This window comes from Bos mutus, chromosome X (assembly GCF_027580195.1).
Source record: "Bos mutus isolate GX-2022 chromosome X, NWIPB_WYAK_1.1, whole genome shotgun sequence".
NCBI lineage: Eukaryota > Metazoa > Chordata > Mammalia > Artiodactyla > Bovidae > Bos > Bos mutus.
In genome coordinates, this window is record NC_091646.1 from 7,529,627 (window position 1) to 7,557,169 (window position 27,543).

Consider the following 27,543-nt stretch of genomic DNA (forward strand, 5'->3'; position numbering starts at 1 on the left):
TTGTGCTTGCTGTACTCAGCCTCACTTGCCTCACCCTAATTCTGACCCCCATTCTAATCCCTCTCTGCTCTCTCCAAGGCCTCACAAATCATTAACGTGATTCCTGTCTCTATTGATTTGCCTATTCTGGACAAATGAAATAATATAATACGGGATAGTCAATAAATGGAATTTAAGACATGGAATCATATGGTATGTGGCATTTTGCATCTGGCTTCTTTCATTTAGCATCATGTTTTCTAAGTTCATGTATTAGCATATATCAGTCTTCTTCTTCTTTTTTTTTTTAGTTGCTCAATAGTTTCCCATTCCAAATGTGGCATGGATATACCATTTTGATTATCCATTCATTTGTTGATGGACATTCGGGTTTCCACCTTTTGGCTATAATAAATCAAGTTCCTATGAACATTTGTGTGTAAGTCTTTGTGTGGATATATGTTTTCTTTTAGGTAAATAAGAGTGGAATTTCTGTGTCATTTTAAGTATGTCTAATTATAAGAGACTGCCAAACCGTTTTCCAGTCTGGCTGTAGCATTTTGCATTCACACTACTAATGGATGAGAGCTATAGTCATTCCACATCCTCGTTACCACTTAGTATTGTCTGTCTTTTTGATTATAGCCATTCTAGAGGCTATATTGGAGAAGGCAATGGCACCCCACTCCAGTACTCTTGCCTGGAAAATCCCGTGGATGGAGGAGCCTGGTAGGCTGCAGTCCATGGGGTCGCTAAGGGTTGGACACGACTGAGCGACTTCACTTTCACTTTTCCCTTTCATGCATTGGAGAAGGAAATGGCAACCCACTCCAGTGTTGTTGCCTGGAGAATCCCAGTGATGGGGGAGCTTGGTAGGCTGCCGTCTATGGGGTCGCACAGAGTCGGACATGACTGAAGCGACTTAGCAGCAGCAGAGCCCCATAAATGGTATTAAAATGATTATACATATGGGGGTGACTTAGCAGCAGCAGAGGCTATATAGAGGTGTCTCACTGCAATTTTAATTTGCATTTCCCCTTTGACTAATGATGGTGAACATCTTTTCATGAGATTATTAACCACTTGTATGCCTTCTTTGGGAAAATGTCTATTCAAATCTTTCATCCATTTTTAGATTCAGGTTGCTTATCTTCTTTTCATTGAATTGCAAGAGATCTTTCTATATTTTGGATAAAAGTCCTTTATCTTATCACATGTGTGATTTCCTAACATTTTGTCCTACTGTGGCTTGTCTTTTCATTTTCTTAATGATGTTTTTTGAATTACAAAACGTTTTGAATTTTGATGAAGTCCAGTTTATCAGTTCTTACAGTGGATTGTGCTTTTTGTGTTCTGAAAATTCTTTGTCCAATCCAGGGTCACACAGACTTCCTCTTGTGTTTTCTTTCAGAAGTTTTATAGTTTTAGTGATTAAACTTGGATAAGGTACTACAGTGAAATAGTTCTAGGCAGTCAGAGAGAAAAATGAAAAATGGAGGACCTTGAAAGGGGAAGGTAGAGTTTTAAAGAAGAGTTCTGTCTTCTTTTAAATTTTTTCTAGATTCAATCTCTGGACAAGTGAGAAAATGTTTTAGCTCAATTAGGAAACCATGCATGTTTGATCTGATCAAGATTTAGAGTTAGCTTTATCTGAATAATATCAATTTAGCTGGCAATGTTGCCTTTATCCACAGTTCAAATGTTTGCTATAATATGTATGAATAGATGATGCCATAGAAATGCATGAAAGACATTCAAAGCGACAGTGATAACACACTTCATGGGTGAAAGCAAACAAAATGGCTTGATGATAATTTGTCATCAGATGGAATGTTAAAGAAATCTGGACTTGAGATGAATGAATACCAGATGTACATGAATGGATCATGGCCATAATATGCAAGGAGGCATTGGGTATGGCATGGAAACAAACCTTGGAGAAATATCACATCCTTGCTGCATAAAGGCACCCAAGGAAAACCAAAGACTGTTAAATATTCCAAATTCATTTGGAGGATCAGGAGGGCTTTGTGGGTCACGAGGTTCCTCATTGTTGTCTTCCAAGTGCCATTCATAAGGGCTGAATCTGCTGACGAGGAAAAGAACCACGCTGACTCCAATGTAAGCAAAGACAATGCACATCCAGATTTCATAAGCCAGGGGATCCAGAAATGAGAATACGCCTGGCTTGGATTTCTGAGGCTTCTTTATCATGATGGAGATACCCAGGCTCATAAATGGCTTTGAGAAATCTATGACTTCTTCACGGACCAGCGTTATAGTGAGTGGAGCAACAGCTATATCAGCCCTCTGGAAAAAAAAAACAAAAAACAAAACAATACACTATTTTTTTTTTTTTTACTATTAGAGACAATATTTCCATTAGTCATTTGCCACTTAATATACCTCTTTGGTAAAAATATAAAGTATTAAGTCACCACAACCAACTGATTTGTCAATCCTTTGGTTAGACAAGTAGTAGCATTCAGTGTGGAGAAGGAAATGGCAACCCACTCCAGTGTTCTTGCCTGGAGAATCCCAGGGACGGGGGAGCCTGTGGGCTGTCGTCTCTGGGGTCGCACAGAGTCGGACACTACTGAAGCTACTTAGCAGCAGCAGCAGCAGCATTCAGTGGGTCCTAAAATACTTGACAGAAAGGACACTTTGTCCTCTGAAGCATATTGACTTAGGACAACTGATTCCATTTTGTTCCTAAATTTTTTTTTGCTACTTTTCACTTCAACTTGTACTCCCCTGTTCTATATCACTGTTTCATTTTTATATTCTTATTTTAATGTTCATGTTCTTATGTCTTAATCTCCCTCACCTGACTGGAAATTCTTGTGGGAAAAGCATAATAGTCTATACTTTTTATATGTGCCTCCCTCCTCACCATGGGGTGCCACACAGGACCATAGTACTCAGTTTAATACTTGAGTGTTTGCCATTATTCTTATTGGTTTGAGAGTATATCTATAAAAACATTGTCCTTTAAAGGCAGGAATTCAATCTCCTATTTTTGTATTCATCACTGCAAAACATCCTAAAGAAATTGTAGATGCATAAAAAATAAGCTGTTGATTATTGACTATGAAATATGCAAACACGAAAGAATTCTGCATGGGCAGAGCAGTTATTAGAATACATATTAATTTATAGAGTAAGTCATCATTTCTAGTGATAAATATCAGTGTAGTACTCACATGTACTGGAGCAATAAAATACATGTGTCAGGAGCACACCGCATAGTTAGCTCAGGCAAAGGCAGACAAAGGTTTTATATTAGTCCCATGAAAACAGGCACTAAGAACTTTTACACTTATTTGTCTTCCACCATAGTTCCTTTACGTCAGTAGTAGGTTTTAGTCTGGCTGCTGCTGCTGCTAAGTCGCTTCAGTCGTGTCCGACTCTGTGTGACACCATAGATGGCAGCCCACCAGGCTCCCCCGTCCCTGGGATTCTCCAGGTAAGAACACTGGAGTGGGCTGCCATTTCCTTCTCCAATGCATGAAAGTGAAAAGTGAAAGGGAAGTCGCTCAGTCGTGTCCGACTCTTAGTGACCCCATGGACTGCAGCCCACCAGGCTCCTCCATCCACGGGATTCTCCAGGCAAGAACACTGGAGTGGCTTGCCATTTCCTTCTCCAAAGAATTAAAGTGAAAAGTGAAAGGGAAGTCGCTCAGTCGTGTCCAACTCTTAGCAACCCCATGGACTGCAGCCTACCAGGTTCCTCCATCCATGGGATTTTCCAGGCAAGAGTACTGGAGTGGGGTGCCACTGCCTTCTCTGTTTTAGTCTGGAGCCAGGCCTTAAAATGCATAGGTAGAAAAATGCTTCTAACTAAGAAAAGGCTTTGACTGGTATATCAGGTATAAAGTGAAAATACCAATTTTGATGATAATTTTTTCTATGTTAAATAGTTATGCCTTAATATCCCTACCTTTAGGGGATGAAGGATGAAATCTGAGACAGGGTGTATCTTTTAAAAAATGATGTTTTACTGCTGTGATGTACACATGGTGACTCAAACTGATTAAGAAACTCTCCTTAATTAATTGAAGGGGAAAGTCAGTAATAAACAGCCAGCTAACATGGGTTCAGTGTTTACTCTGTGTGAGGCACTGTGCTAAGCCCCTTATCCATATTTAATTCTCGTAGCAGCCTTGAGGTTGGTACAAGATCCTTCCCATGTTAGAGAAGGAGGAAGTGAGGCATTCAGAAGCTGGGATTGAACTCTGGTCTTCAGATGCCACAACTCACTCTTTTAACCACCACAATATTCTAATTTCAGAGATACTTGCAGATTTGTATTATATGTTAACTTACATACAATAATCAACCTCAGCCAATGACTCTTGGGTTCATTCCAGTGCATCTGAGTGCCTATTCTGTACCAAACACTATTCCTGGCGCTAGGGGTGAAGCAGTAAGCAAGACAGACAAAACCTGCTGCAGAATGTATGCATTCACTAAAGCCAATAGCCTGCTGACCAAACTAATCTTGACGGCTGCGTACCACCTCAAACTCAACATTTCTAAACTTAAATCCATCATCTATCACTGTAATGGTGATTCTTTAAGTCTGTGAATGATGCTTCTTCCACACATTTCCCAGTCCCTAATCCTTACCAGTGCTGCCCTCTCTGTAGATGATCTTGCCTCTTCCTTTACGGAGAAGATGGAAGCCATCTGATATAAGTTCTATCATCTCAGTGTCTTTCTTCTCCTCCTGGACCTCTTGTTGTATCTTTTTCCATCCCTTCTGTTGTCCCCATCACACAAGAAATAAACTTTCTTTCTAAGATTTAATCAACTTCTTCCTTGCATCTTATACTTTTCTCTCTCTTAAAACTCAGCTCTGTTTATTCTTTTACTATTTTTTCCTTCTCAATCTATTCCAGTGGTTTTCAATGTTTGATTCCCTGACTAGGTGCATCTGAGTTACCTGGAAACTTGGTAGATATACAATTCTCAGGCCCCACCCCATGTTTATGACACAAGAGACCTGGGTGGGGCCTCAGGTGGCCCTCCAGGTGATCCTAACGCTTGCCGTAATTTGACAATCATTGACAGATCCTATTCACTTAATGATTACCTCATACTCAAGTAATTCTGTTTAATGACCAAAAATAAAAGGAAATAAAACCCACTTATTTTGATCCTATTTCCCTTTTAACCATATGACATCACTCCCTATTGCCACCAAACTTCTTGAAAAAGTCACCTTTACTATCTCTTGATTTTAACACAGTTTCCTGTATTAAACACCTGTGCTTGAACTTCTACTGCCCCCCAGCCCTCCAATTTAGTGAAATTGCCTCCTGAACTATATACTTGATAATCAAACTCAAAGACCTTTCTGCAAATGATTCATATGACACCACTGGCCTTCGGCACTGTTGACCCTCTTGACTCTGATACTGAAGACTATGAGTTCTCCTCCTACCTTTCTGAAAATTCATTTTCTGTCTTTTCTTCCTAGTTCTGCTCTCAGTCAAGGTGTACCTTTGTACCCCCAGAGTCTATCATAGGCCCTGGTTTGGGAGATAATTAATGAAGGTTTGTGGAATAAGCAGACTCTTTTAACATTCTCTTCTTCCCTTTCTTCCTTCAGTATAATTGCCCATGGCTTCAACTCATCCCTCATTGCAGCTAACTCCTGAATCACCAGTTCCACATTTCTAACTGGAGGAGAGCCAAACACAGATTTTTGTCTATTTCACTCTTTCTGCCTGGGGCCAAACTAGTCATAGAAACAAAAGCAACTGAAGAGGATAGTATTGGCCAGAAAGCTAGTGGGAATTTTTGGCCTGAAAAGAGCTTTCTCATGCCAAGAGAATTTACAGCTAAAACCACCTTCTATTCCTGCCAATGTATTTCTACCTCCTGCTAAGAACATGCAAATGCCCCACTAGTATCATATCCTATTTGGTCTCATTTGACTTAATTACTTCATTTAACTAGTTTTTGATCTTTAAAGTCAAAATCCTGGGTAGTTCTAAGAGAAATGGCCTTTTTTTTTTCATTTGTTTTGGAAGGAAGAACTAAGGGACATTTTTGTGAGAAAATCACTCTGGATTGAAAGTAGAGGAATTGCGTTGTTTTTCAAGCAGGTCAAGAAAGGATTTTGAGAATCTTGTCACCCTTTAAGAGAAAAAAACCTAACTCAGTAACTGAAACACCCACTAGATGATAAGCACAGCTAAATGCCAACAAGATGAGGCTAGAGAAAGTGGGGCTTCTTGTCTGGCTCCCAGGAACATGCATCAGAGAGAACAGATTCCTAAAGAAAGTAATTTTTTGTTTGAAGTACTTTTGAAGTTGATGTGGGTTCGATCCCTTGGTGGGGAAGATCCCCTGGAGAAAGATATGGCAACCCACTCCAGTATTCTTGCCTGGGAAATCTCATGGACAGAGAGAGGAGCCTGGCTCACTATAGTCCATGTGGTCTCAAAGAGCCAGACATGACTGAGGAAACACACACACACTTTTGAAGTCACATGAGACCACAGGAAGAAACTGCATCCCTCAGGCACTTGCCTTTTTTCTTCAGCCTGGCTTTTCTACCTTTACTGAATTGTTTCTTTCTAAGGAGCCTTTTCAGAGGTAGCAGAGTTTGTTTGTTTGCTTTTTGAGGATGCTTCTTCAACAAAGAACAGTATTAAATCTGTGCTCAGTTAAGTCTCACTGATGTGGACAACGTGGCTTCAAAATGAGGATTAACCATGCTGAACCTTAAAAAAGACCTATACAGGGACTTCCGTAGTGGTCCAGTGGTTAAGAATCGGCCTTCTAATGCAGGGGATGTGGGTTTGATTTCTGGTTGGGGAAGTAAGATCTCACACGTGAAGGGGCAGCTAAGCCCATGTGATGTGACTACTGAGGCCTCATGCTCTGGGGAGAAGCCCATGCACCACAGTGAAGATCCTGCATGCCACAACTAAGACTCAACACAGCCAAAAAAGTAAAGAAATATTAAAGGAAAAGACCTTTACAGGCAGAAATAGTAATAGACAAAGGGCAAGCAAAGTATGTGGAAGAAAGCTTAACCAGTAGAGGAGAAGGGAGCTGCTGATCAAGCCTCAGGACAACCTACTTGGCGGGAGACCCAGCAAACCCTCCCATGTCTTGTATGCTTGGTGAGAACAACTCAGCAGCAGGACCATCACATCAACTCATGGCCAGCCCTGCAGAAGCCCTTGACCCCTGTCTCCCTTACTCCATATGAAGAGACTCTTGTGATGGCTGTTTGTTTCAGAGCTCCAGGCCTGCTTGGCATGACTGTGGAGCAATCAACATGCTGATTACAGGAAATGGGGAGAAGCAGGTAACCAACTAGTGTCAGAAAAGACCCATTCAGCTCTCCTGGGACATGCACATGAGTGGCAAGGCCATTTTCAAGGCAACTTAAAGATTTAGGAGGCTATCGGAGAAGGCAGTGGCACCCCACTCCAGTACTCTTGCCTGGAAAATCCCATGGACAGAGGAGCCTGGTAGGCTGCAGTCCATGGGGTCGCTAAGAGTTGGACACGACTGAGCGACTTCACTTTCGCTTTTCACTTTCATGCATTGGAGAAGGAAATGGCAACCCACTCCAGTGTTCTTGCCTGGAGAATCCCAGGGACGGAGGAGCCTGGTGGGCTGCCGTCTCTGGGGTCACACAGAGTCAGACATGACTAAAGTGACGCAGCAGCAGCAGCAGCAGCAGCAGCAGCATGAATGAAAAAGTGAAAAAGGCAACTCTCTGAATAGCATTCCTTTCCTGGTCTCTGTTCCTTAGGAAAGCCAGCTGTGACTGGGAGAGCGTTAAGAATTCTCCATGGGGCTAGGAGCCCATGAAATTTGGACGCAGTAGTGAAGTATTGAGTTGGCCAAAAAAGTTCAGGTTTCCCGTAAGAACTTACGAAAGTACAGACTTTTTGTCCACCCCAATACCTCACTTGGGGTGTCCTGAATCAGTCCAGCATCCTTTTGTCCTCAAACCTCTGCCTGTGCTAGTAACGGCAGTCAGCAGGCCATTTTCAGAAACCTAGGTGGGTAAGTAGGTGGTGCGAGAGAGTTCCGGCTGATGGACAAAAACCAGCCAATGGAAAGGGCTCAGAGTAAGAGTTTGCTTGTGTCTTGGCTACTTAAAGGATTTTAATCAAGCAGCTTAAGAGTAGCTGTGTGGGCTCAGTAAACACACCAAATTAGGTTTGATTTTTTTTTTTACTCACCAGTGGCAAACCCAGAGCAACTGCATTATTGGAGGGGATTTAGCTTGAGGGGATTTATAATCCTTTTCATAGGTGGGTTACCAAAGTTATAAATTTCATAAAACTTAAAACCCAACAAACTCATATGCATATGGCAGGTGATGCATTTAAGAGTCTAACAGGTTGAAGACAGAAATGACACTTGGTTTAAATGTCATTTAAAACATTTTTTTTTTTTTGAGCTGAAAGGCTTATGTTATAGCTTAATCATCCGAAGATCTGATACAAAACTTGTGACACACCTGGAGACTACGCATAAGCAGGAGCTTGTCAGCTTTTAAAGCATTTGCTGAAAGCAAGGAGGGGAGTGAGATGAGAGGTGGAGGGTAGGCAATGCATTGGCGTGTAGTGTATAAGATATTATACATCACTGAGAGAAGAGGCAGACGTGACCTGGCCCCTCATCCCTGTATCAGCCGTAGGGTTCTAGTAGCCTTTGGCAGACAGGTTGTTTGGAAAGTTTAAATGTGTCAGAGAAAGGAGGGGGACAGAATCAAGCTAGACAATAGGAATATAATTGCTCCCTGTTGGGGGCCAGGACTGAAACGGCTTTATTGACTGTACTCTATGGGATATTTACTGTCTGCAGTTGTTGGGATCTGGAGAAAAGGATGAGGTCTATTTAAATCTCTGCAGCAACAAGCAGGGTCACAACAGGATCTCCTCGTTTCTTTATCCAGAACAGATGTCCCAGTCTGGATCTCTTGGTTAGGGCTCCTTGTCCTTGGGGAGCTCAGAGGGTTAAAAACAAAGTGAAGATAAAGGAGTGTCCCTGGAGCTGGGTAAAGGCCACGTGAGGCTGAATTTGGTTGGAAATATTTCCCCACCCTGCCTGCGCAGAATGGCAGACTTCCATGTATCATTAGTGCTCCTTCCTCGAGTTCACAGGCCTCATTTGAAGGAGAGGGGTGCTTTGATCAAACCATCAGCCCTCCTGCCAAAGCCTGGTGTAATCACCTGAAGAACAGAAGAGAATATTTGGCATCTGTTACTTCACCCTTGCTTCTCTGCCTTTTAGCTGGAAGGACAGATCGACTTTCTGTCTTTCTTAATGGAAAATGAATCTATCTTAGGATAGTGACAACCTCAGAGATAATTTCTCCTAGGGAGAGAAATGTCAGTGTGAACAGCATCTATAAAATTGCCATTCGTCCTGGGAGGGTGAAGGAGTCTGATGATATTCAGGGGGAAGTGACCTGGAATCACCTGTCCTCCACTCCATCTCCATCCCCAAGCTCTCTCTGCTGTCTTGTAAACCAGAGGTGCCAATATGAGCAATATTTTGTCTGGCCTTTCCTTTCCTTAGTTTTTAAATGCTGGGAACATAAGGAACATGGCAGCTGCCCATTGGGATGTGTCATTTTGTCAGTTAGGACCTCTTTTTGTATTAGAGCATGTCTCCTCTCAAAGGGCAGAAACCCTCAGCTGCCTACCTGGATTTTCAAATATTTCAAGTGATAAGTAGAGGTGTGTATTACATTATCTTGGTGGCTACAGATAAACAGAATGAGTATCTCAGATGGAAAAGCTCATAATCCAACTAGATTGTAAGCCCCTTGAAGGCAGGTAGGATTATCTTGCTGTAAGCAGACACCCTTAGTAAACTGAGCCAATATGACTCAGTGGACAGAGCACTGGACCACAAGTCATGAAAGCTGAGTTATAGTCTAAGCTCTGCCATGCTGTGTGGTTTTGTGACCTTATCACAATCCCTACTATTACTTTCATTCCTGTCCTATATCAGGCCTTGGTTTCCTGGTTTATCCAATGGGCAGTTCTCATGTTCAGTCCTGGCTGGTGTTCACATTTCTGTGTAAAATGAATGAGAAAGAAGGCTAAAGGATATCTAAGAGCCCTGATAGCAACACATGATATTTGGGAGCCCTGCAAACTTGCAGTCTATAGGCCACAATTGAGCTGGGGACAATTGCCATGTGGCGATGTTACAGACATCCAGCTCAAAATCAAAACTTCTAAAAGCAGGAGGAGAGTTTCAAGTCCATAATGTTCTGAAGAGCTTATATAATGGGGGCACATTGTGTCCTACTGACGCTTGTTTCAAAAATAGCCTTCTTAGCGATACAGGGTGGCCCAAACATCAACCTTGACTTGATTTTCTTTAAAGTGGGAAAAAAACCATTTAAGACTCATCTGAAAAGATCCAAAAGAGGCTGATTGGCCTCTTTCTTCTTTAACAAGTTTAATTCATTTTGACTCTTTCTTGAGGCTTCGTGGCAGATACTGAAATCTCCTTTACAAAGCTTTTTTTTCATTTCGCCTTTCTTCATTTTTTTCCTACTCTGATCTGTTTGTACATACTAAAAGTCTAAGAGAAAATGCCCTAAAGATAAAGCAGTGTCTATCTGTGTAGTTTTGTGTTATTTCAAGGAATACTTTCATGTCCTCCATCCTTTTGCTTATTAAGCACTTAGGGAAGTCACCGAGGAGGGGTATGTATGTTTCTGTCATTCTTTTTCTTAAGCAACTTACAAACTGTAAGAGACAAGGCCTGCCAGAAATGAGTGCGTGTTTTCACTTTTCTCCATTTCTATCATTGATCAAGAAGCTGTAAACTTCTCAAGGCTGAAAGATGAAAACGTCTAAATGAAGGGGAAGACATACTCAGCTTAGGTCACCCTCTCTCACTGACAGCTCTCACTCTACGCACGAGAACTACATCCATTTTTCACAGCCACACGCCTTCGAGGAAAGTGGAACTTGGCAGTCCACTCATATATAGGTTGGTGTGCAGTCAGTTCCTGGGAATCACCTTGTGTTATAATCCCAGGAAGTACCAGACACTTGTTCTAGGTTAGGGGATGGAGGAAGACATTTCTTAAGAGCCTTCCCTGGCTCTTGCTTTTATCTTGAGTAGAGAGCACTAGATGAAAAAAAAAAAAAAATGGGTAGGCTCCTCCAGGAGAATTTTTACCTAGTCAGCAGTCGAGAGCTCGTTCCTGAATTACTAAACCAATAAGGGACTCACTAATTCTCAAGCTTCCTCACTCACACATACACAAATTGGAAAGAGGAAGAGAATGTGGAGATTAAATGGGTACAGTAGAGAGTACATGTCTGAGGAGAAACCAAAATGCACAGAAAAAACTGGTCTTTGAACAATGTCAGGAAATCAGCCTTGCTCCACATCGCTGTGTTAAACGTCCTGGACAATGCCAGGAGGGCACTGAGCTATTTACAATGCTGGACAGGCTTTCTATTGAGACAGTAGAGAGCTCTGGCAATGGAGCCCTGATGGGCTGGTAGAGTCCATGCCAGTTACTCTGCCCTAGTAGAAACAGACTGTAAATTCCTTGCCAGGCTTCTGTGGCCAAACACTCTCCCCACTGAGACTGGCTAAGGAATCAAGGGCCTTTGCAATACCTTTCAACTATGTTTTAGGATGGGATGAGTCTGCAACATGTTGACTGTTAGGCAGTAGAGGGTGATGCTTAACACAAACTTCATAGTCAGAGAACTTGGTTCAAATCACTGTGTCAGTACAAGCTGTTTGGTCTTGGCTTCAATTTGTTTCATCTGTAGAATGATGTCAATAATATTTTGAGGGTTAAGTTACATAATGCTTGTAAAGCATTTGGCACAATGTTTGGTGGTCAGTAAATATGCAACAAATGGTAGCTGATAATAATAAGAAAACTGTTATAGGTTTACCTCTCACCATGGACTCCATTTAGTGAATATTGACTGGGCATTATTACATGCCAGGCAGTGATTCATTAAAGCAAAAACTGAGCATCTCTATGTACCAGGTAATATGCTAAGTAGCAGGGGAGAGGTGTGAGCAAGACAGGTCCTCTTGAAGCCTGAGTGTTGGGCAGATGAGGGCAGATGAGAAACAGAAGACTTGATCACCAACTTGTAAAGTAAGAAGAGATGGTTCAGGGCTTCCTTCTCAGGGTCTTCAGGAAGCCTAATGAGTGCTCTGTGCTTCCTCGTAGGCCTTAGAAGTTCTTCTTTCTCATAATTGGATTCACTTGCATCTTATCTGCAGTTCGGCCCTGCCCCAGTTCCCAGGAACAGCCTGGATCCAAGACCAGAGACAATTGGCTCCAGTCCTCCCAGCTTGGGTGGGGGGGCTAAGGTTCAAATTGCCTTGCAGCTAGTCTGACTTGAGGATGGTGCCCTAGTTTTGTTGCTTGAGGTCCAATCTCATTTTAAGCCTTAATTCCCTTTTCGGGCCCTTATTTTTAGAAACGAGCTTCCGCCTTTGTGCTTGTTCCTGAGGACCAGTTCCAAAAACTTATTTAGTGACCCCAGTACTATCTTCCAATTGGAGAGCTACACCTTATTATTGTTGCTGATTTCTGTCTCTAGTGTTGGAGTCCTTATCCTAAACCTCAGTTCAATAGCTCACTTGGACATTTGCTTCTTGCCAGATTCTTCTCAAATGTCTACCCCCTAAATTCCTCTGCTTCCCCTAACCTGTTGTCTAGACAGGGACTGGTCATTGCAAGTAATAATTGTCTATTAGAACTAAACCTCTGGCAGCACTTGGCTTAGTTTTCTAGTGACTAGGTCATCCAGTGGGTGGTTCTTATGCCCAGTTTCACTTGTTTCCATATGCTTCACTGCATGGCCCAAGATCTGTCATTCCCAATCAGAGACCTTTTCAAGTTAAGCCCCTGAGAAACTCTGAAAATACTACTGCACCTCCTTTAAAAAGCCCTAACAGTATAATTCTTCTGTACTTCACCCATGGGCAAGCCCTTGCCAGAGCCATTTTGTTCATTCATGAATTCATTCATAACATATTCATTGGATTTCCATTATGTGTCAGGCCATGGGATATTGAAATGAACCAGATACGGCTTCTGTCTTCAAGGAGTTCATAGTCTAGTTGGGACAGCTGAACTCATAATACAGATTCAAAAGTTCTACGTGTTCTAAGTTGCTTCGGTTGTGTCTGACTCTTTGCGACCCTACGGACTGTATAGCCTGCCAGGCTCCTCCATCTATGGGATTCTCCAGACAAGAATACTGGAGTGGGTTGCCGTGCCCTCCTCCAGGGGATCTTCCCAACCCAGGACTCAAACTCCTGTCTCTACTGTCTCCTGCATTAGCAGGCTGGTAAAACCACTAGCGTCACCTGCGAAGCCCAGTACTATAAAGAAGCAAAAAGCAGGGGCAGCTAACCATACTGCAGATGGGTAAGTGGGATTAGGGAAGGCTTCCTGAAAGAGTTGACATCTCTGAATTCTGAAGAACTGGAGGTGGCAGTAGCCAGCTGAGGAGAGGTGAAGGTACTCCCAGGCCTGCCTTCAGGGAACAATGCATAGTTTGCTATAGCTGAGTGTGAAGGAGGAAGAGGCCCAGATGAAGCCAGAGAGGTAGGTGGGGGCCAGAAGACAAAGTGCCTTCTTTGCTATGCTAAGGAATTTGAATTTTCTCCTGATTTCTAAAGTGAGAAGTCACAATAATGCAGATTTGATTGGCCAGGGTAAGAGCAGAGGCAGGCAAGCCAAGTAAAGACTGTCAAATCGTAAGAACCATTAGTAAGATGATGATGATGGGACTGGGAAGTGTATCTGGATTTGAGAGCCAGACGAGTAGAAAAGAAAGGACATGGTGACTGGCTGGATATGAGGGGAGTAATGAGGAAAGATGATCTGCTTGTTTAGGCAACTAAGTGGGTGGTGAGTCTGCTGCCTAATACAGGAAACACACAAGGAACAGATTTTCAGTAGAGGGAAGGCTGTACTTAATATTGCAAAATAAAGTTCCCCAATTCCTCTTTCCTTTTAGTAAAATAAACCTGTCGCCCAAAGGATGCTATTGACAAGCTACCTTTACAGAATTCAACTGTAGAATGAAATGTTTTGTGTACAGGCCATATGAAGATGATACAATTGGATAAGCATTGTACTTAAAAATTAAATTTCATCTATCTTGGTTAGTTGGAAGGCATAGAAGTAAATGAAACCAAAGTGGAAAAAACTTACCCCATAGACGAGTTCCCCAACCATGCCATTCCATATCTTAGTCTCCGGATCCCTTGCACCGTATTTCCCATCACCGACAATGGACAATTTGTATTTGATCCTTACATGTTTGGCTATTTCATAGGCTAAATCTACGCAATAGCCTTCATATCGCTCATTTCCTTCCAGTTGCTCATGGTTCTTCTTATACATTACATATGGTGATTCCTTTGGGACCAGAAGAAAGATCAATGGGTTACTCCTATACATTTTTCTAAGAGATAATAAATGTAATAATGAAGTCTTGTTTCCCTGTGGCTATTGAGGTTTGGCGTGTTAAGAGAGCTTTTAAAAATGTTTGCTTAGTAAGCAGAAGAGCCTCGATCGACTGTTCATGGGGGCACATATTCCTTGGAGTCCTTAATCAATGATTTAAAGAAGTAGAAAGGATTTAAATCCTTTTTGAGGGTTTGAGAGAAAAATCAGTTTCCACCTAGAGAGTCTTTGATTTAGTCAAATTGGACAGAGGTATTCCCCACAGTTACATGAAGGTGAACTGCCTTTGATTTCTTGGGATTTACCATGTCAGAACTGCAGCCAGCCCTGGCAAGCCCTAGGGAAGCACTGTGATCTTTGTGAGGTCAGGGTCTGTAGCTTGTTCATTTTTATATCCTCAGGGCCTAGTATAGTACCTAGCCCAAAGTGAGTATTTGATTTGTATATTTAAACGAAAGGTAAACTTTAACTGAATCTCCATTCAGTTAATCACAATTTCAGACCTAGTGGAACAGTCATTTTTAACCTGGGTTTGGACTTCATTCAGAAATGAAACATTTTTAGAAAAACATTTCAAAATAAATGAAAATATTATTTCATATCTCAATAGTGCTTTAGATTTTTCAGAAAAGCTTTACATGGTGAATATTGCCTTGAAACATCTTATGACATGAGTAGGAGACTATTGTTATGCCTATTCCACAAGTTAAAAAATAATACAACTTGAGGCTCAGAGAAGTTGCTATTTGTACTGTTAAACTCAGGTTAGTGACAAGCCTAATATTAGAGCTCTGACCTACTCTTTCCTTTTGTCTCCCCTACAATGAAGTATTCCATTTCAGGTCTAGATGAAGCATCAGTCCATGGTATAGGGTGTTTAAGAGGATTATTATTGTTCAGTTGCTAAGTCATATCTGACTCTTTGTAACTCTATGGACTGTAGCCTACCAGGTTCCTCTGTCCATAGGATTTCCCAGGAAAGAATACTGGAGTGGGTTGCCATTTCCTTCTCCAGGGGATTTCCCCAACCCAGGAATCAAACTCGAGTGCCCTGCATTGGCAGGCAGATTCTTTACCACTGAGCCACCTAGGAAGCCCTTGTTTAAGAGGATAATGACATCTAAGACTGTTGCAAATTCCCTATTCTTTTTTTAAAAATGACATTCTTTCATCATCATGGCAAGATATTTCAAAAGGTTCCTCAGTTGACATGTTGAAAGTTTCTATTTGAAACTTTGACTATTTGAACTTGAGGTCTTTCCTCCTGGCTGAATATTGCTTTTCAACAGAAAGCCCACCTAGTCCTCTATACTTACCAGAATGGTAGTGACGACTATGGTCCGGTTCTCTGCAGATGCACTGTCATTGCTGATCTGCTGATCCGAGAAAGGCACAAACCTTTCGTACTCATTCCAGTAGCCAGCCTGGAAAGAGCAGACATTTGACCTGGTTGCCTATTTTTCACTCAAAAAGTGCTGCCTGAAATTCAAGTGCTCTTGTGGAATGAAAGTTTTTTTCAGTTGCTCGAGCTTTCCAAGGATTGAGGTCCTCTCTCCCTTTGTCTTGCCACCCCTACCAGGACCACAACACTGACACACACACAAGTGTGCTGCTAGTTCCTTCATCCTGGGGCTTCCCATCCCTGCTTTGCTTTTACTGATATTTGGTAAAATGAGTTAGCCTACTGTAGAATGATCAGGCTTTTTGATTCTTTAAACTCAGATAGCAGAAGAATCCTTTCCTTAGGACTGTAGGGAATCTGGAGTGTGGGGGATAGGGTGGGGTGAGAAACCACCAGTGGAGTATCCTGTAGAAGTGGTACCAGATATTTTATATTCTAAGGTTTTATCAAGTGACTACTAAATTCCCACCTCGTGACTATTAGTATGACAGAAGCAAAGTGGTTATTATGAAATTTAGCTGTAGAGAAAGGTACTTTGTCCAGAGTCCTTTTGGTAGGTGAGTTGGCAAAATGGAGAGATTACCTACTTTCTAATTCTTTTGCTAAAAGCATGTGTATCTTGGCAGCTTCTGTTTAAGGTAGCGGTCCCCAACCTTTTTGGTACCAGAGACTGGTTTCATGAAAGACAATTTTTCCATGGAGCCGGGGGAGAGGGGATGGTTTAGGGATGATTCGAGTGCATTACATTTATTCTGCACTTTATTTCTATTATTATTACATCAGCTCCCCCTCAGATCATCAGACATGAGATCCTGGAGGTTGGGGACCCCTGGTTTAAATAACATGCTAAAAAATTTGTAATTCCTTCCTGTATTGTAGGAAGCTGTGAATAACTCTTGAGTCTATCGCTTTTAAAGAACCAGCCTCAGAGGGAAATAGTCCTTTTACAATGTGTAGATGGAACACTTTGATTACAAGACAGCTCTGCATTGTAGCTACACTATTCACTGAATGGAAAGGCAAACAGGATGTGTGGGAATTTGCTCTGGGTGTGTTTCCTAACATGTATTTTCCTGCATCTGAAGGCTATCACTTTTTGAGTGATTTTTCACTGGGATATCTGTTTGGGTTACTTACCTTCCGAGAGCCAGTGACTTTCATTTCATACACATCGATGGTATAATTTGTCCTCCGTCCATAAGTGTCAAATTGTATGTTTCCAGTCATTCCTTGTACTTGCACCTGGTAGAAAGGGGAAAATGTAAAATTTTTAAATAGCACCACAATATTGCCTTCTAAGTTCTTTGCAATGAGGTCTATGGACAGATCTTGGAATATTAGAGAACATTTATCTTGAGCCAATGAGCTATAGCCACCAGATCAGGTCTGCACAGATCTTCATTTTCTCCCCAGTATTTTGTAAATATGGCTTTTAATGAAGCTCTTAGTGGTGTAACAGGCAATTTCTTTTTTATTAGAGTATAGTTGCCTTACAATGTTGTGTAAGTTTCTGCTGTACAGCGAAGTGAGTCAGTTATCTATTTATATCCCCTCTTTTTGCATTTCCTTCCCATATAGCTCACCACAGATCGTTGAGTAGAGGTCCCTGTGCCATACAGTAGGTTCTCATTTGGTATCTATTTTATACATAGTATCAATAGTATATATATGTCAATCCCAATCTCCTAATTCACCCCACCATCACCTCTTTCCCCCTTGGTCTCCATATATTTGTCCCTACATCTGTGTTTTTATTTCTGCTTCACAAATAAGATCATCCAAATCATTTTTCTTGATTCCACATATATGTGTTAATATATGATACTGATTTTTTTCTTTTGACAAGCAGTTTCTTATATGATACAGTAAGGGCTCTGCTACTACTTTTTCAAGGACTTGAAATGTCTACCATCAGTCTTTTCTGAAAAGAGTATCCCAAGGAGTATTCTTAACTAGGACAATGTGTTCCTCTGGACTGTGAGTTCCTTGGGGACTGTGACTGTCTTATCTTAGTATTCTCAGTGTCCAAACATAAGCTGATTTCAGTCACACGGGCTCTGAAGCTCCTGGATTCATACCATAACTTCATCACTTACTAACTGTATGACCTTGGGGATGTTCCTTAATGCTTTTGAACTTCAGTGTACTAATCTGTAAAATGGGAAAGCCTACCTATCCCACTGAGTTGTTGGGAGGATTAAATGAGCTATCCATATGTCATGTTTAGATCAGTGTCTGGCATGTGCTGAGCATTGCAATACATGTTAGCTCTATTAATAATAATAATAATTATTAATCAAAGTGAGTTTTGTTTCTAATTCTTGAGGGGTTTGCACATTTACCAACTACCATAGTAACAGGACTGAGTTTTTCCTCTTATTTAACCTATTCCTAGCTACAGACAGGTATGGAGAGCTAGGTCATGGAGGGATAATCTGTAGACTGATGAAATTTGTTAAGTTGAGGGAATCAGGAGTACTGAATGCTACAAAAAACAGAGGTGCTGGAATAGCCTGAATGTCTGGTTGGGATGCCAAATACAGAGGCGTGGATAGCATGATTTTTCCTTGGTCTGGGTCCCATATTATTAACTAATAAGAGACTGCCTCTAATGGGTGGAGAGATTTCCTTACCTATTTTTGACAGTTCAAGGACACTGGATGAAAGACCTTCTCTAGATATGGCATTATTGTTACCCACTTGAATTACTCATCTGGTGAGTATGGGTCAAGGAATTTGCTTCAGAGAAAAAGAATCTGTCTTATTCTCCCATGATGAAAGGATGGAATACTTTTTCATCACTTATAGAAAAATGACAAGCTGTTTGTTAAGCAGGTCAGAAGTGGTAATAGGCTTGTGCAGCAGAAGAGAAAATTGATGGCAAATAGTAGTGAGCATCCTTTTAAAGGGAGGGCCCTTGTTCACCACCTATAGGAGACCATGGAATATCTGTTGAAGGAGAAATGCCCCCATGTGACTTCCTGAAGACAAGACGATTGTCCTACTGACCCAACAAACCTAAGCACTACTGTCAGCTTAGGCTTGCAGAGAAGGTGACATCATGCTTCTGGCTAAAGAAAAGATTCTTTGTTGAGGGATGGTTCTGATGTATGCATGAGGGATGGGTCTGTGATGCATGAAGGGTTCTTTACACTCTATTTTGAGCATTGAACTCTGGGAGAGGAGATAGGTAGGGTAGAGACACTGGCAGAGGAACATATTAAGGAAATCCTTCATTGCTGTAAATAGCAAAGGCTTCCAGTCTCATTAAGAATTGTATATTTCTAAAGATTCAGCCTATCTGAGCATGATCTGCAAACTGGACAACAGCCTAGACTGATCAGAGCTTTTGGTGAGCACAAGTCGAATTGGACTACCACTCCGAGAGAAGTCTATTTTTAAGGATATGAATGTCAGTGACAGTTTCCCAATCCTCTCCACCCTGCACCTCAGGCTATATTAGGTGCTTCTCCTATGGGTTCCCATAGCACTCCATGTGGAACTTCACCATAACATTTAAATCATCTATGTATTTCCGCCTCCCCTGCTAGACTGGGAGCATCTAAAGATGGAAAGGCATTCTTTTTCTGTGTTCTTGGCAACGAATCCAGAGCCTGGGATAAAGCAGGGTTCAATAAATGCTTATTGAACCAGTGGACAATTTTCAATGACTTAGAATTGTGACATATTTCAGTAGACCATGCTAAGGCTAATCTTTGCACTGTTGGTAGATTGTAAGGATAATCGTTACCCGATCTGCAAGTGGCTGTAAGGTTTTCAAAAGTACTTCTTTACATATTAGCAATTTAAATATGAGTTCCCTCATATTATTTCATGTTTGCATATTAACTTGGAGCCTGATACATAGTCGTTGGTACTCAGTAAATATTTGTTAAATGAATGGTGTGATTATTTATTCATTAAAACAGGCCCTTTCGGAGCCTCTATCAGGCAATGATTTTGTTTGCCAGATTTCTTTGAAGGAAGAAAATGATTGATTGAGCAACAACTATGTGCTAGTCACAATGAGGAATGCTTTTACATCATGCATTCTCACTTTTAATTAACTTAAATAAAATGGAATTTCTTTTAATATGGTCAAGTCTTTAGTGCTTTAGGCCATCCTCTCTAGCAGTCCTCTGAAAACCAATCATTTGTCACAAGGTAACAGGTACTTTGGGAAGAAGCTGATACTGTCCAGCCCCTCTGAAGCCATAGGCTGGCCTACGGAAAGAGGAAAAACATCCTTCCTGCTGAGTGTCTGATCATGAGGGCCTGGGGAGGAAGGTTACCTACCTGGCTTACAGCTTGAGCTTTATCAGTGAGTCAGACATTCAGAAACAATTTGTGCCATAATATGATTAATCTAATTTTTGTCTTGCCAAATTCATTTTTCATCCTTCGCTCTGGTAGCTAGTTTTGTATTGGGAGTAGAGAGTCATTTGTGTCATGAAGGGGGGTCAACTGGAGATGCTGGCACTTGCCCCTTGAGGTTTTTGTTGATGAAAACTCCTTTTGATTCACTCCGAGGGAGTTTTATATTTCACTCATCATTATGTTTCACCTGACAATACAAATCTTGTAACAGCTATGAAGGTTGAATTTAATTAACTGCTCTTCAAAAATTGTGCAGTGCTACCTCCATAAAACTACACTCAGGGCATTTGTTAGAGAACTGACATAATGACATAAAAATCTGCATGATGGGAGAATGAGTCATATCTCTTTCTTGGAGAGACACACAGGGGCTACTAACCCTTTTTGATTGAATGCTTCCAACTTGGCAAATTGAAGGCAGCAGTAAGAGAGCCAACTACACAAAATGATGTATGTTATGAGGCCATTACAGGCTCTTCGTTGCTGGGTTGTGCACAGAATTCTTTTATCATTGTTGATCTCTTTGTTGATTTGGATATTCCAAACATCAGGATAATTAAAGGAGAAATAAGAGAGTCTTGTACTGCTGAAGGCTCATTTTAATGCAAGCAGGCGTATGTAGCATAACACAAAATATTCAGGAAAGATCTTTTGCTTGGAAAGCTGCACTGAATGGGTGATGCTCCTTCTAGTGTGAATAATGGAATCTGTTCAAAGGATACTGCTCAAAGCCTGAAATGCTCTCCCACCCAGTAACTACTAAAAACAAATGACCTATTTGACTGTCTAGCCATTGATTCCTTGTATTTTTCTTTAGGATTTTTCTCTAAGGCATTGGGGAAAAGCCTCTTAAGTAGGTGTAAAAAGGGATCGTATTCCTGCCTCTCACCTTGTAGAATATAGTATTACAGGTTCTTTTTGACAATAGAAACACTATCACCCTGGCTCTATTCCACAGTCCATCCAGGATAATAATTGGCTGATAAGTCAGGATGCCAGTAAGGTCTACCTTGAAGATACGAGCTTCCTAGAGAATACCCTAGTCCCCCTAAGTAATGTCATTTTCTGGAAAGCCTGAATTTTTGGAAAGCCATTTTCATGTTTAATCTGCAACTTTCAAGGATATTGAGCTTGATTTACTCTCCACGCCATAGTAAGAATGAAATATTCATTTGCCTTAAATTTACTGATACCATTTCTTAAGCTTCAAGGAAGAACCTTTTAGTTTTAGATGCCTAGATTTTGATGAATAAATATAGATGCTTATCTTTCTGTACACTTTGAACAGTCTATAGACTCTGATCCTCTTCCTTTTAGGGTGTCTTTTCTCAGGATTGATGGCCTTTTGGGTCTTTACAAGGTACCCCCAGCTTCCCTGGTGGCCCAGATGGTAAAGAATCCACCTGCAATGCAGGAGACATGGGTTCAATCCCTGGGTTGGGAAGATCCCCTGGAGAATGGACTGGCGACCCACTCCAGTAGTCTGGCCTGGAGAATTCCAAGGAAGAGGAGCCTGGTGAGCTATAGTCCATAGGGTGGCAAAGAGTTGGACACAACTCAACGACTTTCACTTTCACTTAAGGTACTCCCACCCCAATTACCCATTGTGGGCATTACCATTTTCAGAGCTCTCTCAATATCAATTCCTTGACTCCAGGGCACAGCAGGGTTTGCTAAGCAGTCTCCAGCACTGCCTCTCCGGGACACGTCCACTCGCTGCCTCCTCAGGTAGCGGAAAGCTTCTGCTATGACCAGTATTGCGTCGTGCGTCAGTGCAGAAGTGTACTGAAATGGACGTATGGAAAACAAGACATCATGACAAATGAGGCTCTCCAAACTCGCCTCATTCCTTATTTTCATTCATTTCCAACTCTTGTTCTATGAACTCACCCTCTTAATTATTTGAATCAATGGATCTCTCTGGGCAAGCCTGACTTTGATCCATTCTAGAATGATGCAGCTTACCTCATGTGCACACAGGTTAAGATTATTAAGATCAAATTGCTCAAGGGAATCGCTCTCTGGTTCTCAATGCTGTGTTTTGTATTGAGTGAGTGACTACTAAAAAGGCCAGGTCCTTTATAGAGAGTGAAATATGTGGGAAGTTAAAGGATGGCATATGTAGATTGGAGAGGAAATAGCATATCCTAAAGCAAGGTTGGGTTATTGCTGTTTCTAATAGAAAATTCAGATCTGGTGTTTACTTAGGGGAAAATGGAAATAGCTAAGTTAGACAGCTTGAAATTAATTTGGAGGGAAACATTAATCATTTCTGTCTGGACCATGTTTCTGGTGAACTGGGACTTCTGGCCAGCAATAAATCAGTTTTTGTTTCCTGGGGAAGGCGGTGAGGGGGAGGGTAGCGAAATCTAAAGCTGGTTTTCGATGGTATAAAATTACAATTGTTATTGAGTTTTAAATCTGATAATGTTGACAATTCATAGGCAATGCTTCATGATGCTACCTTTTCCAGGCAAGAACAGTTTCAAGAACAGTTACTGTCTATTCCTTGGATAAACTGTACTGATATGCTCTACTAAGGATGAGGCCAGTCATTTAACACAAGGGATTTGATTATCTGCAGTTGACATGGTGGATGCCTTTTCATTAACTGAATCAACAAAGTATGATTAAAATAAGCTGGCCCCTGTTTTGCAGGGGTGACAAATACTGGTAGAATATAGAACTCTTGATTTTTTTAAAAAATGAAACTAAAAATGCCCTAGAGGGAATTGTCTCTCTATATAGTATGTCCCTATACAATTGTGAGTGAATACATTGTCGTCCTTAGAACTATCAACTTACTTTTCTGACTTTTCTCAAGTTACTTTTCTTATATCAATTATGACAGTAACAAGGGACATATGTTCTTTCATGAAAAAAACAATCTGCAAACTACATACAGCCAACATGGCAGTGATTTTTTTCCAGCTGACTGCATAAATTGTCAGCAATCTTTCTATAGTCCTCTCCCAGCCATGCCAAAATAGCTATTTAATTTTCTACTTTTTTAGCTTCTACTTACTAATGTGTGAGTATCTAAAAAAAGCCCCCAAAAGAAATGTTCATAAAATATAGACTAAATTAAGCATCAGAATTTTAATTTCTACACAACTTTATTTCCTGATCAAAAATATTGTCCGTCATTTTCTAAAGCAGACTTTTTGTCTGACTGATATAGAGCAAGGTCCCATAATGGGTACTGCAAGTCAAAGTAATCTGAAAGTTGTAACCATCTATTGAAATATTCCATTTTTCTAAGTTATTTGAAGGGTTTGCTTATAAGCCTGAACAGTTCTTCTCAGTAAATTCTGAGAATTTTGCATCATACATATTATGAGTTATCAATGGATAATCCAGAGCTGAGATTGTCTTCTTTCTCTTTTGTACAACTTCTACAGCTTCTAAACAGGCATAAATGACTCTTTAGTACCCTTTTCAGACTTTTACTCTTGTCCATTTTTGTGTGTGCCTAACATAGTGTCTGACACACTGTAGATACCCCTAAAATATTGACTAAATGAATTGTTTCCTTCTACCTATTGCCTGCTAAATCTAAGGATGGCAAAACAGTGGATTGGCAGTTATATGGAAATATGTTTGTATAAGCTCACCCAGATGTATGGGCAGATTTAGCCCATAAAAAGACTTGATTCATTAAAGAAGTGCAAATCAAACCATTGGGAGATATTACCTCAGACCTATGAAAATGGCTGTTGTCAAAAAGACAACAGTAAGCACTGGTGAGGATGGAAGAAAAGGGAACGCTCATGCACTGCTGACAGGAATGTAAATTGGCTTAGTCACTGTGAAAAACAATATGGAGGTTCCTCAAAAAATTCAAAATAGAACTGCCATATGATCTAGCAATTCCACTCTTGGGCATATATCTGAAGGAAATAAAATCACTGTCTCAAAGAAATATCACATCCCCCATGTTCACTGCAGCAGTATTTACAATAGTGAGCACACGGAACAAACCTGTGTCCATCAAATCATCAAATGGTGAATGGATAAGGAAAGAAAGTGATACATATCATGCACATATATACTCATACGTCAACTATATTTCAGTAAAAATATACATGCACGCACAGAACACAATGCAGCATACTCAATAATCCATCAAAAGCAAGAAATCCTACAATTTTTGATAGGCAGATGCCATTATGCTAAGTGAAATATGTCAGATAGAGAAAGACAAATACTATATGATCTCACTTATATGTGGATCCTCCCCCAAAATGAACTCATTAGAAACAGAGAACAGAGGTGAGGGCTGGGGAACAGGGAAAAATGAATGAAGGTGGTCAAAAGGTATAAACTTCCAGTTATAAGATTGATAAGTTCTGGGACTGTAACGTATATCATGGTGACTATAGTTAATAATATTGCCTTGTAAATATTTTTGAAAGTTGCGAAGAGAATAGATTTTAAAAGTTCTCATCATGAGAAAAAACTGTAACTGTGGTGGTCACGTTAACTTATTGTGGTGATCATTTTGCAATATATACATATATCAAATCATTATGTTGTGTACTTAAAACTAATACAATGTCACATGTCAGGCGTACCTCAATAAAAAAATAAAATCATCATCTTAAAAAAGAGATTTGACTACAAACGATTTATCATAGGAATTGTGGCCATATTTACTGAAACATATGAGGCCACTGGAAAAATCTGGCACATATGAAGTAATCGCTACAATCACAGAGGACCACTTAACTACTGCATGGCTTAGATTATTTTTTTAAAAGGTGTTTAACTTATAACTTACAACTTTTCTAGAATATATCAATTGCACAAGGTAAGGTCGCACTTGTCTTATGTTGATGTGACCTATACAGGGTGATCCTGCATGGATGATTCAGAATGTCTCTCTTTTCTGTCTATGTGCCTATTGTTCCTCTTGATTGTATTCTTCCCAGGGAGGAAAGATGTGAGGATGAGCACCTCCAGACCATAAGAAAGGAAATGTCCCCTCCCCTTTCCTTTTTTAGGGAAGGGCCTTGAACCTTGGCTCTACTTTGATTCCTCATCTAGATCACAAGGATCCCATATTCATGGTACATACATGCGTTCACTGTATCAGGAAGGAAGAATTTAAAGTCTGTTTCATACTTAAATCAATGCACTAAGGGAATGGGTTACTTAAAATTCATTGGAAAGATCCTTTGTGTAACATGAATAACTTTCCCCCATTTATCTGTTTTAATTGCTGATTTTAAAATAATAGGATTTCTAGCCATAGGGGAACACGAATGAAAAATGTGCACTTTAAGCATAACTTTCTGCTTTTAATGTTCTTATCTTGATTTCGTGAAAACAAGCAACTTAGGTAATCTAATTATTTAAAGACACTTTTGTAGGCAGGAAAACATTTCCATTCAATATATACATAGGCAACACATACTCTGTATTAGAACCTAATTCACTTGGGTGTTCTGAGATTCATGAAACTTATTAACACAAAGCAATCACATCAATAATGTAAAATCTAATTTTCCATTTCAGACTATCAATTTTCCTTACCTATTCCCACTGCCCTCACCCTTTGTCCAATTTAGGTTCTTGTAAAATTGTAAGTTATAAGCATATTAAAAATAAAATTCATTAACAAATTAAGTTACCATTTCCAAACACTGGGTTTAAAAGACCTCCTTCTAATAGCTTCTTTATTTGCGAATTTAGTTTTCAAATGCAGGAGCATCACCTGCAGTTGTGTTTTAGCATCCTTGAAACACTTCTGAGGGACAACCACTTGATCACCGGATGGCCATAAATATATAAAGGCCATACTAAGACGCTCTGGAAAGCTGGCCTAAGGTTTCTACCTGCTGTGGAACATTACCTTTAGTGGTGCGTTCTTGGCTTCAGGAAATTCCCTTTCATCCAGCCTCACCCAGCGCTGAATGAACTGCTGAACCATAGGGTTTTCATTGTTGACAATCTGGAATCCTGTAATGTTGGCTCCCCCATGCATGACTCTTTCTAGCAAAATATCGGTAAAACCCTAGAAAGAGATTGAGAGAGACTTGTGATTGTGAGAGGTCATGCATTCTTACTCATTGTATCTGTTACAATGCTAAGGAAGAAATGAAAGTTCCTTTCCCAAGATCCTTCTTTAGCAATCAAAAAAACTCTGGACAGATGGTTATATGTCAATTATATCTCAACAAAAACCAAAATCACAACAAACAAACAACTCCTGATACAGACAAATTCTTAGGGCACTCTGAAACTACAGGCATGATGGAGAAAATATACATCCTTCCATTTTAGTGCCCATGTTTTTATTTAGTTAGTGACTGAAAGGACAAACATCAGAGTCAATTTTAAGTGAATGTTTTTATTTCTTTCATTTACCTATATATTTTTAAATCTTTCTTCAATGAATACAAATACAATGATTCATATAACTGGAAACTGTTCAAAAAGTGGGCCCTAGCTAACATGCCAAATACAGCAGATTGCTTTTCAGATTTGAATGATGAGTAATTTCAACATTTGTAATTTACAAAAATGCCAAAGAGTGAAACTGACAGCTTGGTTGTATGTGATGGTACAAACCCCAGGGTATGTCTCACATGAGTCCATGAATGAGTTTTGACAGCTACTTCATAGCATCCACCATTTTCTTCTTTTGTTCTGGTTTCTGTCTGTTGTCTCTGCCACCTAAGCCTCCTGAAGGAATCTCTTCATGTTCATATCATGCCATCTTCACCTGGGTATCACCAGTTCCACTGGGCATTGCTATTTTCTGAGATACCTCTCCCAGGAGTTCTGCTATTTCTGCTGGATAATTGGCTCTTGCTAGTTGCTTTTGATCCCCTTAGGTCCTCAGTGGGTTGGAGCCAATATTTATACTCATAAATAAATTTAAAGAATTCTTTCCCCTGCCTTTAGATTTTCCTCCCCAATATTTACATATAAAATTGTTTCAAAAATAAAGTTGAAAGAATTATACAGTGAAAATGAAGTAGTCACTTCAGATTTCACAATTAACATTTTTCTATCCATCCATCAATCCATTTCATTTTTTGGATGCTTTTCCAAAGAAAGTTGCAAATGTTAGAATACTTCATACCAAAGACTTCAGCATATAGGTCATTAAGTAGAGTTCAGTGCTTGAAGTTTTCATCCTTCCTTTCCTTCCTTCTTCTGCTGCTGCTTCTTTTTTTTAAAGGCTTTCTTTTTAAAGTCTTTATTGAATTTGTTACAATATTGCTTTCATTTTTTACATTTTGGTTTTTTGGGCTCAACGCATGTGAAATCTTAGTTCCCCAATCAGGACTGAACCCACATCCCCTGTATT

At 40.3% G+C, this 27,543-nt stretch overlaps 1 protein-coding gene across 2 annotated transcripts in view; it reads right to left on the reverse strand.

Annotated features, from left to right (window-relative positions):
- The window catches only part of GRIA3 (glutamate ionotropic receptor AMPA type subunit 3), a 307,649-nt gene that overhangs the window by 74,324 nt on the left and 205,782 nt on the right, over positions 1–27,543 (reverse strand). For both annotated transcript variants that reach the window (XM_005889307.2, XM_005889308.2), the window contains exons 6-11: positions 26,080–26,241; positions 21,843–22,010; positions 16,986–17,090; positions 15,763–15,870; positions 14,192–14,398; positions 1,913–2,289 (exon numbers count right to left, since the gene is read on the reverse strand). In XM_005889307.2, coding sequence (XP_005889369.2) covers positions 1,913–2,289; positions 14,192–14,398; positions 15,763–15,870; positions 16,986–17,090; positions 21,843–22,010; positions 26,080–26,241 — 1,127 coding nt within the window. The remainder of the gene's footprint in view (positions 1–1,912; positions 2,290–14,191; positions 14,399–15,762; positions 15,871–16,985; positions 17,091–21,842; positions 22,011–26,079; positions 26,242–27,543) is intronic.